Below are 14,636 nucleotides of genomic sequence, written 5' to 3' on the forward strand. Positions count from 1 at the left end.
TTGGAAGCGGTTGATTAAATTTGTATGAAGATATCAAACACAAACATAATGTATTTGAAAGAAAATTTATTGGCTAGAATTTCTAGGTACATGCAAAAAAATTGAGCCAACATTTAAATGCCTCAAGTTGGAGATTTTTTGTTTTATTTTTTTTTTCCAATGGGAAACAGCCTTTACAGGAATAACAACAGAAGGTCAGGTTTGAGAAACTCCCTTTACTCACTACACTCTTGGTAATCCAGTGTATTGGAAGGTTCACACTGCCAAGCCTTTAGGTCAGAACACGGATCTGCTGCTTTCCAAGGATCCTAAATGAACAGAAGTGTAATCCCTGCGAATTCAGGCAGGGATTGTAGATCAAGGTCAAAACCCCCTGCCTGCTAGGGGTCCCTGCCACAACCTGAGCCCTCTCACAGCCCTTTCCTTGTTGCTGTTGGCTGGGAAGAAGGGCCTCATCTTTAACAGCAAAAGGTTGTCCATGAAACTTGTGGATTTCACATTTTAGTTTATACTGTTAAGTCTTTACCAGCTGCCTACTCTTTCTTACAATAGGTCCCTCTGCTACCTTGCAGCCGTTTCATCTGTTACTTTTCACACTTTCTTTATCCCTTGCATACCACATCCATCTCCCCAGTCTTCCATACCCTCTACTTCTCTTGTTCTCTCTGCATTGTATGCTATTTGCTGCCAGTTCATCCCTTATCAGCAGAATAGAAAGAATTCCCCAGCTGCTTCTCTCCTCCACATGCAGATGAAATATTTTTTTACTTAAGCCATATTCGTGCTGATTCATATTCCACACAGACTCATAAATCTGCAAAATTTAGATGGTAAGTTATGAACTAAGTCGAGGAGTTTCTTTAACCGATTTTTAAAGCACCGGGTCCTCTATACCTCAGATAACAGAAATAATTTTGCTATGTAACACAGTGCTTTTCTTTTGTTGAGATAATAACAACTTAATTTTTCACATTGCATTTAAGCCTCTTGACTTCCACTGTATGTCTCAGAGCCTCAGATTAAACACATGCACAAATACCTTGCAGAAGCTGGTGTGGGTGTGTTAATGTGGGCGTGTTTATCTTTGGCCCAGAAAAAAATTTACTTTTTAACTCCAGTAGCCCCCCTAGCAGAAAAGAGATTTGACTGAATATGGTTTTTTCCTAAAGCCGGGAATACAGTTAAAGATCTACTATACCAACTCTTGTGGAAAAGCATTAGTACTGATGAAAACAAATGATGTACAGCATGGTGCCTGAAAGAGGAAAAATCCTTTAGGAAAACATCATAAGGCTCGAAACTCAACATTGGTGATGGTGTCCTAGACAACAGCAAGATCTAACCTACTAAGAACACTCCCTTATATTTTCTCATCAATAACTAGATAGCAACTGCAGGGTTTTTAAGGAAATCTGAGATGATCAAGGCTCAGAAATTCTTGACCCCTTTGCAGTGGTTGGAACCAAGAGCTCTACGCAGAACATTGAACTCCTGGGATTGTGTGTAAGTACTCAAATTTATTAACTATTCCAGAAGGCCCTGTAGTAGGTAGTCCCAATGCCTCCATTAAGTATTTCCTGCTCTATTAGGCCAAGTGACAGACTGAAATACTGCCTGGCATGCAGAGATAATAGGAATAACATTTTATCTGGGTTTTCTTATGCTTGCATTCCCTTGCCTGGAGGTGCTGACCCAATCAAAACAGCACATGCTCTTTCTACACACCTGTACATTTGCATGTGTTTGTGCATGTGCACTCAGACACAGAGGTTTGTATAGATACAGATATGTGTATATAGTTTTGATTAATTTTTATGTTGCTCTGGACAACCTTTTTAATCTCTTGGTACCATAAAATGAGGCACTGAGCATTTAATATTTATTCTCTGGGGATAAACATTTGTTATCAGCCTGGTATGAGAACTTCAGGTCACAGCTGAGACATTTACAGGAGATGATTATCATAACAAGACCATTTGCAAGCTGACATCAACATTTTTCATTCTTACCTTTTTCCAATTCCCAAACTGATAAAGGAATGCATTATATTTCTGCTCCTAAGGAACACACCTAAATAAAACTCAACAAAATAAAGAATTTACTAAGCCACCTTATCTTGATCAGTTTTGGACCCAAATCCACAATGAGGATAATTGTAAAAAAATCCATGGATTTGGGTTGTCTTGTATTAGATTAATGATGTGGTACCTTATTTTTCACAGTAACTATGGAAAAAGGCACTTAAGAAAAATATTACAGAGCTGACTAAAGAGTATTGTAGGCCTTTGCATAGAACAAGAGTATTAAATACTGGACTGAGGTGATTTAAAATTGCTGTCAGCAGAGCCATGTATCTTAACAGAGATGTTAACAACAATAAAAAATAATTAACCCTAAAATCTTAGAGATTAATTTCTGAACTGTAAAAATTATTATTAGTTTCCTGCAAACAATCACACAAAATAAAATTTAAAAAAAAAGAAAAAAAAAAGGAAAAGTTAAGTGTTCCCTGTTCCCTGGAAAGGCTGACATTAAAAGAAATAGTTTCTTTAAAGTGAGATCTCTTCCAATTAATGAAATATTGTTAGAGTTATGATATGGATGCAAGTCCTAAATTTTTATGCTTTGGTAATGATATGACAAAGAAAGTTGCCTGCACATTCAGTGTGTCAGGTTATATACTTTCAATCATCTAAAAAAAAAGTGGGTTATTAAAAATCATCTTATTTCATTAAAAGATATTACAAGTATGTTTTAAAGATTCCAGCAAACAGATAATATTTTTAAAACTTGTTATATTTCTTTCTTCTGCAAAGGAAGAAAATGTATTTTGGTCAGCATAAATTTATGGTAAAAAAAATTAAATATTATGGTGGTGAATATTCTAAAAGTATTGCAACCCAAAGGATATGATCAGAAAGGCACAGTATCACTTAATGTTATTAGATTAACGTAGCACCATAACAATTCTGTGCGCTTCAGAATCTTGACATAAAATAAAAGATATAGACTTTTGTAGCAATCATCAACAATTTTTAAGTAGGTGGTTTGTGTTTAAAGGTGTGTAAAAGTCAAGCTCAGTTTTTGTTTTCATTAAATATATGGTTCTGCAAACATATTGAACCAAATTATTTGCTAACTGCTGCTGCTACCTAACAAGATACCTGTTATAATGTACAGGGTATTTCTAACATTCAGAAAGTGCTATAATTTACTTGGGAAAGTTGGAGTCTGAATATGACATGATTAAAACCACCCACTTTGCAAAACTGTATGAAGCCAAACTAAAATACTGATTTCCAATGCCCAGTGTAATACATACTATCCTATCTATGAAGCTGAACTCAGATAAAAGTAATTTATAAAAACTGAAGAAATGTTTAGCACCCAAAAAATACATAATCTGGGATATTTAAATGATCTAAGTGATTGTCAAATAGCCACTTCAGGAGTCAGTGACTTCTCCCAAAGACAAAGCTAAACATTTAACTAAGAACTAAACCTACAGCTCTCCAAATACTAATTGTAATGCAAATGCACGTGTTTAAGACTTCTATAACTTCTCAAAGAAAATTCAAAGGCATTAAATTATTTCCTGATGTTTCTTCTTTTTCAAAACATGGAAACTTCTATGTTGGTTAATTTCTTTTTGCCGTTTTTACTGAGTAATGGAGTGAAATTTGTCTAAGGTCTAACCCTCAGCTACATAAATTTGAAATTTCCATGGAAGTGTTCCTGTGGCAACCAGAAGAGGAAGTTTTCCAAACTAACAAGCATGAACTATACTGCTGCTTCTCAACATAGAGCTGTGGTCTTTAGAGAATGCCAGAATAATGTCTTATTCTCGTGCAGTTCTCTGAATCATTCTGCACATACAGTAATATGCTCTACTTGAATCTGAAAAATTGGAACAGAACCCTGAGAAAAGTACATCCATTGGAAAAAAAATAGATATTGTTTAATAATACCAGCTGGGGATGTTTCAACCCTTCCATTTGGAAAAAAAAAATGACTAACAGGTGCAGTCATTTTTTTTCTCATGTGAATGATTTGAATTTATCACAATTGCAAACAGAAATATAGTTTGGGATTTTAAGTGCATATCTAGGGTTGATTACAATTAGAAAGATTTTGTTTGACAATTCTACCCATCCCCCAGCATTTCAGCATTCCTCAAGTTACTATAGCATTACTTGTGAGCTTTGAGTTCAAAAACATTCTGACATGGAGTGACGTTCTTCCAGTAACTGCTGCAGCCGACTTTCACTCTATGGCAGTACAGGTGCTAAGCAAGTAAGGTTCAGCTCTCTTCAGCCTTGTGTGCAATTCCCATCATTCCCATGTATCCAGAAGCAAATCTGGGCATATTTGAGAGGAGTAATTCTTACTGCTACATTGTAATCCTGCTGTTCACCATTGATATCCACCCACTGATGGCCTGAGTAAACAGCAATGATCTTGCGTTTCCACTTCTTTTTGTTCGGCTCCTTAAGACGGAGATAGATGCCAGATCCAGTGGAGCCAGGCTCAGCATCACAGTACTGGTAAAAGAGATCGTTGGACTCATCAGATATGCTACAAAATCTATAGACCAGCTGCCCAGACCGATCATTGTCAAAACCTGAGAAGTGGATCATGCTCCCAGGCATCATTTTGATTGTTGGGCTGATTCCCAGCTCCATGTATTTCCTTTTGTGGGGACGCTTGAGCTCAAGAACAGCATAATCGTAATCCAGGGCAATATCCCCAGAAACACCCTTAAACCAGCCTTTTGGGATGTGGGTACTCTTCACTCTGGTCCACTGGAAGGAGGGCATGCCATCTGAGGTCCCTTGCTTCCTCCCAGGCCTCCTCTGCCTTTTCCTGTCGCCTTTGGATTGTTGCCTTTGTTCTGTGGCAACTTTGGGATCCTCTTTGGCCGTAGAAACTTCTCTCCTACTTCTTTTAGCACCTTTGCGTTTCCTGCCATTGCCTCTGGATTTTGTCTTCATCAGGCCCACCCTCAGTCTTTTGCTGCCCTTGACATAATCCTTGCCATTGTGCAGACAGTGGGCTGCTGTCAGCACGTGCTTGGGGGAAATGAGAATGCCACTGCAGCCAGTGGAGACCTTCACAGCTGTGTTGAATGGAAAGTTGGTCATAAACCGCTTGTCATAGATGCTGAACCTACTGTCTGTTCCATATACCTGCCTTTTCTTTCTCAAAGACCTTTGTGTGGTTGTGTTTCCAGCTGGGTCAAGCACTGCTCCAAGGACATTCACTTCAGTCAGGGTCCGTGTACCATTTTCAAAAACAGTCTCGTAGGATAAGAGGTCCTTCAAGTCAGACAAGCTTGGCACTGGCAGTTTTCTTTGACACTCAATTCCACATACACTGTTCAGCTCTAATTTGGTTTTTGCTTCAAATTTAGGGCTGTCAAGGGAGAAAGTTCTTTCTCTCACAATCTGAGGAATCTTCTTTAAGTGCCAAGTAAAATCTTGTTCAGTTTCTGTTCCATTACTGAGACCCAATACAGGTATGAAAAATATGAATAGCAGTAACATGTGCTCCATTTTATTTAATTTTTTCTAAAACAAGAAAGAGAGATTTGAAAATACACTTTGGAAATATACACAGTTATCTTTCAAAGTATAATCATGCAATATTAGAACTGACATCAGTGGAACGGAATTCAACACTCCGCTCAAAATAGAAATGCCTCAAATATTTTCCTGTATTGCCTCCAACTCTTCCAATGGTCTCTAGCAAGATGAATGCAGACAATTCAGCCAACAACCATGCTGAGCTACCTACTGGAAGGTGAAACCAGCTGAGTTTTACCTGCTTTTCCCTCAGTGGAGTCATTCTGCTCACTGGAGCATAGAGCAACCGGGTTTTATTTATCCCATAGAAATGCAATTATGTATTATGTTTCTGCTTCTCTTCTCTATGGTTGAAGGTAGAACATAGTTGAAAATCACCAATGTATTCAAAAGTTGGGATCCAAGCAGAGATGGACAGACAGACCACACTTGTGAGACCCTTAGGAAACCAGAACAATTGTGCTCTTTCATGTGATGGCCAAAAAGTAAGACCTTTAAGTGACCTAAAAGTCACACATACTTCTGCATTACCCACCCAGCTAAGAACTATGAATCTGCCTATTGTGAAAAATGGCACTTTGCTAATTGCTATCCCAAGGAACCAAATTAGGAAGATTTCCTTTCCTCTTACAAAGGTTATGTTGTCTTGATTGTCACAGTGCCCACAATCTGGGCATCTTGAAAGGTGTCACAGCCTATTTTAAACATTTTCAGCTTCAATTGCTCTGAAGGTGTGGGTCACCTGCTGATCCTGTATTTTATCTCCTCCTCTGTGTGCCATTGCCACCAAAACCTCATTCATTACCTATGTATGGGTGTCTGAATCTCTCTCAGAATGTCAGAGAACTTAAAAATCCATGGTTGGAGGGGACAGACAGACAAGTGAGAAAAGTAGAATCTTGCTGGTCTAGAGGAGTCTACATATATATATGCAGGTTACATATATATGCAGGAAAGCTCAGCCAAGTAGGAGGGACAAGTCTGCTTATTCATCACATGCCTTTTTCCTGTAGAATCCCACAAAGGCTGCAGGAACTGTGCTGTCTGTGCCTTATTGTCACATGTGGAATACCCCACATAGGTGAGGTGATGCACCACACAAAGAGCTAATACTTTTAATGGGAAAGACAAAATACAGTATTATTCCCATCTGTAGCTGGGAAACATGCAGAAAAAAAGTAAGATTTTTAGAAGTCTGTGGCAGAGCCAGAAACTGAACCCAGAACTCTTGATTCTGAGCTCAAAACATTACTGAAAAGACCGTTTTTCTCCTTTGGCAGTAGTGATGTCAGTGGCATTATTCAGCTACTGGTGGCTGCCATTGGGAAACCTGTTCCAACATCCTTCATTCCAATTACATGGAAACCTCAACTGTGAAGAAAGAAAAGACCTATGATTAAACTTTAAAAGCCAAGCAATTCAAGGATATGTATGTGGTTAAACTCTCTGGTTTATATTGCAATGACAGTGTAAGCCAGGGCAAATATAACCACATTTTTAAGTTTAGAATAATACAAGTGCTGCTTCCCAGTGAAACAGCCTGGTCACAGGCTAGCTAAAGCTCTAGCATAAGAAATAGGGGTATGTGCAACATGGGAAAAGAAGTGGCAATGTGACTTTTAAAGCTGGATAATGGACCAATGACTCCTATGGTTTTGAGGCATCTTCACCCTACAGACATAGTTGCTGTCTATAAGAAGTAATAATTATCATTTTTTAGCTAAGTAAACACTACAGTTCAACCACAGCTTGTTGCTTCTGATGCCAAATTCAGAGGGTGTTTTTGTTTTAGCATAATTTTGGCACTTTTTACCTTGGCCAGCATGAAACACCAAGTTTGAGCCAGAGTTCACCTACTAGGATATACATAAACCACATTTTACAATACAGTATAAAGAAACCCTCCCTGGCTTTAAAGTAGCTAACTCAGGTTTTGGAAAAGATGTGTGGACTTCCCTAAGACATCTGGAGATTACAGTGACTCACAGATCTAAGATCTGGGGTGTATGCAGTCATATGAAAAGGTATCTGAAGGTTTTGAAAGCAGAGCAGAATCATCTCAGGTACAAGATTTTGTAGAGACAATACTTGTTCATAGCAGTCTAAGTTATTGGTATAGCAGAAATGCATACATTTAAACATTAACTTTTATATACAAAGTTGCCTTCAAAGTGTTGGTTTGTTTATTGCTCAGTTAGTACTAAATCTGAAGAGGAATGACTATTTTACATATGCCTGCATACACGGAGAGGATTTTACATAGCCACGCCTCTTCATGTAGAGATGTGAACAAAATAATTCGCCCATCTGCCTCATACTATAGGCAAAACAACTAATTGTCAGACCAAGAATGCCTGTGTAGAGTATTATCAAGCACCATTCAAATACATTTATGCACCAGGCTGGGGTGGGGGCTGACCTACTGGAAAGCAGCTCTGTGAAGGAGGACCTGGGGTCCTGGTGGACAACAAGCTGTCCATGAGCCAGCAGTGTGCCCTTATGGCCAAGAAGGCCAGTGGTATCCTGGGGTGTCTTAGGAAGAGCATTGCCAGCAGGTCAAGGGAGATGATCCCGGCCTTCTGCTCAGCCCTGGTGAGGCCACATCTGGAGTGCTGTGCCCAGTTCTGGACCCCTCAGTACAAGAGAGACACGGAGCTCCTGAAACAGGTCCAGCAGAGGACTGCAAAGATGATAAGGGACTGGAGCATCTCTCTTACGAGGAAAGGCTGAGGGAGCCGGGCATGTTCAGCCTTTAGAAGACTGAGAGGGGATCTCATCATTGTCTATAAGTATCTGAAGGGAAGGTGTCAAGAGGATGGAGCCTGGCTCCTCTTGGTGGTGCTGAACAATAGGGCAAGAGGCAACAGGCAGAAACTGATGCACAGGAAGTTCCACCTGAATATGAGGAAAAACTTCTTTACTGTGCTGGTGACCACACACTGGAACAGATTGCCTAGAGAGGCTGTGGAATCTTCCTCACTGAAGATATTCAAGAACTATCTGGACGCAATCCTGTGCCACGTGTTCTAGGATGACCCTGCTTGAGCAGGGAGGTTAGACTGGATGACCCACTGTGGTACCTTCCAACCTCATCCATTCTGTGATTTTGTGATACCTAGGGATAAATTATAAGGTGTCAAAATAAGAAAATACTGTAATGACAGCATAAGAATAGCTTTCCTGGCCTGACCAAAGGTCTGCCAGGTCTAAAATCCTGTTTCTGACACTGGCTAAATGTGGATGCCTAGGATAGAGGATAAGAATAAGGTAACCATGTATGTCCCTCCTCCCTCATAGTTTCTTAATTTACAACCAGTTGTACCTGATGGACTTTAAAGCAGAGGTAGTTTCTGTAGTGTAGGGAAACCTCAGTTGATTTCTCTTCCATAGTTTGTCAGTCTTCCCTTGATGACATACAAAATTTTGTATCTATAATGTTCTGCATCAAGGAGTTCCAGAGCTTAACTACATGTTGTATGAGGAAGCATCTTCTTTTCTTTATTTTCAGCCTGTCACAAACTAACATAATTTAGGATAAATAATATTAATGTGGAAAAGCTGGTTTTATTTTGCTTTACCCTAATATAGCTATTGAATGAGAAAGTTTCTTATGTCAGGCTCAAGAATAATGTTTCTATTTTTCCCTAGAATATTTCTCTGTTTCTCAGTCCTTCCTCAGGGTCTGGATTTTTTATATTCCTCTGTAGCTGAACTTTGTGAGCCCATAGGAAAGTTCAGTCACTAACTGCTAGTTCATATAGAAAGTCTTTAATGTGTCTGGGTTGATGTCATTCCACTGTGATGGCTGAAGTCTTCCTAGCTGGACTCATAACTAACTTTATAGAGAAGTTCACTTTTTTTTCCTCTCTGCTTTATAAAGAGACTTTCTATAAGCAAATGGGTGGAGTACTATGGCCCCCTTCTGCCACTCTTTAAAAAGAAAAAAATGCAAACAGTCAAAGCACAGGACACTCAATAAATGCCTTGGAACCTCCCATTTGAAACACTACACTCAAGTACTCACTACTCACAAAGGCATTCTTGGAAGCCAAGATTTTCTTCATTTATAATGAACCACTTGTCACTGGGAATGAACTAACTACACTTCAGTATAACTGGAAGAAGTCCAAGCTGAGGAACTTGATAAAAATGGTAATTGTCATCACAGACCAGAGGTCCTGCTAGGCAGCATTGTCATTTTCAGCCATGCATTTAAGCTCTGTTTACTCACCCCCTCTCTACTGTTTGAGCAAAGCCAACTTCAAGCATGGGCAACATCAGCAGTTGCCATGGCCCAGCACAGGTTGCTGACAAGAGAGAAACACAGGGGCTCCTCTTACCAGAGGATGAGGATGTAAATGGCTGTAAAGACACCTTTGCAGGGTGAGGGAAGGGGAGAGAGAATACAGCCTCCAGGATAGGGAGGAAAAATCCTGAGAAGGCAACAAGCTGAATGCAAGAAAAAACCCTCAACGTGTTACCCTTTCCGCCATGCTGTTCTCCTGTCTTCCTCCAAATCCCAAGATCCTTGGCCCTCTCTTTTCCTTCACTCCTTTCCCATACAAATTTTGGGTTGGCTTACAATAATTAGAATTCTTGAGTCAGCTCTTTAAGCTAGGATGAATTGCTAGAAGACAAGGTGGAACCTAGAAAGTGAGAGAGATCCCCAGCTACCTGAAATTGTTAAAATTCTTCCTCCAGTCTCCAAACCCAGATGCTAACAGTGAGGACTCCTTGTTTGATGGCATTCCAGCTGCCAGGCATATCCATGAAATTAAAACTATTTTCAGTTCTTCTCACTTCTTGCTTCCAACATCAAATCTTTCTGCATTCACAGGACAAAAACTACCTAACTTCTCAGGGCATCCTTCAAGTATTTTGTCACTATAACCTACCTGACTGCAGCTGAATGCATCTCAGATGCTCAGGGGAAGGCTTGTAGTCAAGCAGAACTAGAATATGTTTCTCTTCAGACTACCCCATCATGAATTTACATGTCGGTGTAGCTCAGACAGAAGAAAAGTTCTACCCAGTTACCTGGCAGTTTTTATCTTGGTCTGTTCAGTGCAGCTTCTGCTCTGGGGTTTCCTTCTTATTGTAGGAAGGTCAACACATTTCAAACTAAGCTTACATAATTTTAAACACAATTTTCAGATCATAAATTGATAGAGGCTGCTACACTAACCATCTCCTTTAACTGCTTTTGGCCTCATTCTTGAAATGACCTGAAAGTTGGAACTAACAGTTCTACTCTGACAAAGCAAAATAAAGAACAAATTTTTGAAATCTCACATTCCCTGACCTTATCCGCCACTATCCCCCGTTCCCTCCTCTGGGTGCGTTCACTCCATCTTCATCGATATCATTCTCTGCTCTGACTTACGGGGAAAAACCCACTGCCGCTCCTGGCTCTTACAAAATTTAAGCAGCTTCAGACCGCATAGGAAGAACTAATTTTACACGGCAGGCGTAACAGCTCAACAGTGGGGGGAAATAAAGAATCGGCGGTAAATGGACAGGGGTTTCTACTCCGGCGGGGCTTCCCCGCTCCCGGCCGCGGGGCGGCGCTCCCGGACAGCCGGCAGCGGCTCCGTCCCTTGGCTCCATCCGCCGGGTCCCGGGCGGGCTCCTCCCGACCCTCTCCGCCGCTGGGCTCTTCTCCCCGCTCCTCCGGGCCGGGAGGAGTTGGAGGTGGAGGGGGAAAGAGGTCGCGTAGCGTCCGCTGCTCTGCCGCTGAGTGATTCTGGGGGTCTAACCCTGCCAGCCGGGCAGCGGCTCCGGGGCGGCAGCAAGCGGGCACCGACCGGGAACAGGTCGGAGAAACGGCGGGGAGGGATGGTTTTGCCAGGATAGCCGCTTTCCCACTGCCCTCTCCGCTGTTGCCGGCCGCTCCTATGCGTTCGCGTGTTAAAGCCCAGGGCTTTCCCGGAAAAAAGGCGAGGATTTGCGGAGGTAGGCTTTAATTCTACTGCTCCTTAGCCATTCCCTGCTTTCCGCGGGAGGCTCTGCTTTTCCGCTCCTCATCCAAAGAAGTTCCCCTTCTACAGAGCCTGCAAATCAAATACCTTGGCACGGCTCTTTTATTTTTGCTATTCCAAGATAAATCTGCTTCCAGCAGTGACGAATCTGGATGAAATTAGTGTCAATTCCAGGGGAGCGGCGGGGATGGTAGCCCGAATACTGAGGCTATGAATTAGAATTTAAGGAGAGTTTGTTTTGAACGGTGAAGAGGTTCCTTGCCTGCTCCCTGCAGATGGCACAGCACAGAGACAACCCCCCGAAAGCCCAATAAAGATGCCCCTTGCCTCAGTCCCGTTAAGCCGTCTTGTGAAATAAAATGGCTTTAAATATTAAGAAACAAGTACCAAAGAAACGTGTGACGTTTTAGTCCTATCAAAAATATATCCATAGGGCTAAAGAGGCAGGAGCTTTATACAAAACCTCCCAGCTGCCAAACCCAAGGTACTGACATCTCTCAGCCTCATCAGTTTTTTTAAAACGACCCGCGTAGGAAGAACGACATCGCAAAAAGAGTATCACCTTAGAGACGCTGGTTACCTCGGACTGCCCGGTCCCCGGCCCCGGGCAGCCCCTTCAGCCCCCATCCCCAGCTCCTCTCCTGCCCACCTAGGTCTCTGGGGGCTGCCTCTCCCCCTGCGGCGGACGACAGGAAGGGTCTTGGTCATACCTGGCACCCCTCAGGACGGACGGAGGGGCAGGCGGCGGCCGCAGCCCCGGGGCACAGGCTCCCGGCTCCCCGCTCCGCGCCGCTCGTCCACCGCCCAGAGCCCGCGGCTACTGAGCACGGGGCGGGGGGAGCGACCAGGTCTTCCCAGGAGGGGGAGGGGATGGAAAAAGGAAAAGAAAAAAAAAAAAGAAAGAAAAAGAAGGCGAGAGGGAGGAAGCCGGGAGGGTGCGAGGGGGAGGGCCGAGGGGAGCGGAGGCAGATCCCGGTGTCTCCTTGGATGGGAAGGGAAGAAGGGGCTCTGCCTGCGGGGCGGGGAGTCGCATCGCCCCGGCAGCGGCTTCCTCTCGGCGTCGGGCGGAGAGCCGGGATGACCAGCACAGGGACGGGGCGGGACAGGCTGCAGGGACGGGGGAGCGAGGCGGGGACAAAGGGGGAGGCGGAGGGACTCCGTCCCAAGGGAACAGCAGGAGGGCTCGCACTGGCCGCACCGTGCCACCTCTATGGGTGGCGGGACCGGGAGGTGCCCGCGGGGAGGGCGGCTCCGCCCTGAGCCGCCGGAGGGCTCCTGGGGGAGGCGAGGAGCGACTGTCGGCTCCACGGGAGGCTCCTCAGGCCGGGAAGGGGCTTGCGGCTGCGGGGAGTGGCGTTCCCACGAACCCTGGCCTGCCCGCTCCTCCTTGCCCTCGCTCCCTGCCCTCGCCCCCTGTCTCCCAGCCCCACTCCTCTGGGGCGTCCCGCTCCTCAGGGACCCTCCCGACCCCCCTCCTCCAGACCATCCCTGCTCTTCAGGGCCACAAAGCCAGGTGAGAAGCACCTTCCTCCTTTCCTCACCACTCTTCCTCTTTTTCTGCCTTCCTCCTTTCTCTCGGTGCCCCTTTTGTCTCCCCTCTCAAGGCAGAAAGCTTTTGGGTAGTGGTCTCTCCTCCATGAATCACCCCTTTGCACTACAAGAGGGTCCTCCCCTAAGTTTTCCACTGCCACACAAATGCACAAGGTGAAAAGCTCACTCACTAAGCACTTCTGCATGTGCTTATCCTGAGCACTTTCATTAAGTTCATTGACTGAAAACAACTCATGCCAGATGAAGGCCCACTGATTTGCCAAAACCATCAGGAAATTTGTGGCGTTGCTGGAGATCAGTGAGATCTCCAGAGTGCTGTTTGGTTGTCTTAATGATAGGCATATCTTTCCTTTAAAAGTCTTAACTTCTGAAATTTAGTGGTACCAATTATGTAAACTGGTTGGAAATAAGGCCTTGGCCAGCAACTGCAGTTTCATTTCAAAGTCTGAAGCTGATTTCTTCAAAATGTAAATTTTGCTTGCAATTCTGTTTTTGTTGTTGTTTGTGTGCACAATTTAAAACCAAAGTGAAATAATAATAATTTGTGTGCCAGAGAAAATGAGCTGAAGAATTTCCCAGTGAAATTAACAAGACAGGACAGAAATGAGGGTAAGGCAGTTAAATTTTACAAGCAATTTCTTGAACATAAGAGCTTCCACATTGGGTCAGACAAAGTGCTTTGCTGGACCAATATTGTGTTGTATTAGTAAGGGCAATAATCCTCTTCAGCACTTTCGCTGCCACCAATATTTCAAACTCAGAGATTTTTATAAGGCAGATATAATTTCTATGACTTTAGTAGCCACTAGATTTCTCTGTCTGGCACTTTCCCATCTTCCCTTTAACATATAGATCTGTAGCACCTACAACTTGCTCTAGTAACAAGTTCCCCAGGTCAAACACGTGTTGTGCAAAAACCTACCTCTTTTTGTGTACTTTCAACCTAGCTACTGCTAGCTTCATTTGATGCTCACTAGTTTGTTATTATGTGCTCTGTAATTCCTCTCCCACCTGAAGGATTCTATTCGAGTTAGCTGTGCTTCACATGAAATATGTTCCTGTTTTCCATCTTACTGCTGAAGTTCAGGGGCCAGAACAGCATCTGAAGGAAGATGCAGCCAAACACTTCTTGGCAGTGGCAAGTAGAAAACAAGGAACAACAGCTACTTGCATTGGGCAGCTGTGTTGAGCAAGAACAACTGCAGCTTGGGAGGTTCAAACTGGACATGGGGAAAACTTTCTTCACCAAAAGGAACATGCAACACTGGAACAAATTGCCCAGACAGGTTGTGGAATTGCCAATTCTTGGTGGTTTCCAACATTCAGATAAACACTCAGACAAAATCACAGCTGATCTGATCTGGCAATAGTCCTGCTTCAAGGGAAAGGTTGGACTGGGTGACCTGCAGAGGTCCCTCTCAACCAATATTTCTATAATTCTTTACCTACACAAAAAATGCAAGCAAAATATAGATTTCTGTGGCAACAAAAAGATATTATTTGTTTTGTTCTCTACTGATTTCCT

General features: G+C 43.1%; 1 protein-coding gene and 1 long non-coding RNA gene across 3 annotated transcripts in view; one reads left to right on the top strand and one right to left on the bottom strand.

The window, feature by feature from the left end:
- PRSS35 (serine protease 35) lies at positions 1–12,593 on the bottom strand. 2 transcript variants are annotated; one of them, XM_032684169.1, is made up of 2 exons: positions 12,271–12,593; positions 1–5,567 (listed from the first exon to the last, which is right to left on the bottom strand). In XM_032684169.1, exon 2 carries the CDS (start codon positions 5,550–5,552, stop codon positions 4,311–4,313), a length of 1,242 nt encoding a protein of 413 aa, XP_032540060.1. In that variant the 5' UTR covers positions 5,553–5,567; positions 12,271–12,593; the 3' UTR covers positions 1–4,310. The 2 variants fall into 2 exon arrangements, with proteins under 2 accessions (XP_032540060.1, XP_032540061.1); XM_032684170.1 differs by having other exon boundaries at positions 1–6,953.
- The window catches only part of LOC116785020, a 19,934-nt gene continuing 13,710 nt past the window's right edge, over positions 8,413–14,636 (top strand). Inside the window, exon 1 of the long non-coding RNA XR_004356351.1 lies at positions 8,413–8,682. This is a non-coding gene — a long non-coding RNA (uncharacterized LOC116785020). The remainder of the gene's footprint in view (positions 8,683–14,636) is intronic.

The sequence above is a fragment of the Chiroxiphia lanceolata genome, chromosome 3 (assembly GCF_009829145.1).
Source record: "Chiroxiphia lanceolata isolate bChiLan1 chromosome 3, bChiLan1.pri, whole genome shotgun sequence".
In the NCBI taxonomy this organism is placed as follows: Eukaryota; Metazoa; Chordata; class Aves; order Passeriformes; family Pipridae; genus Chiroxiphia; species Chiroxiphia lanceolata.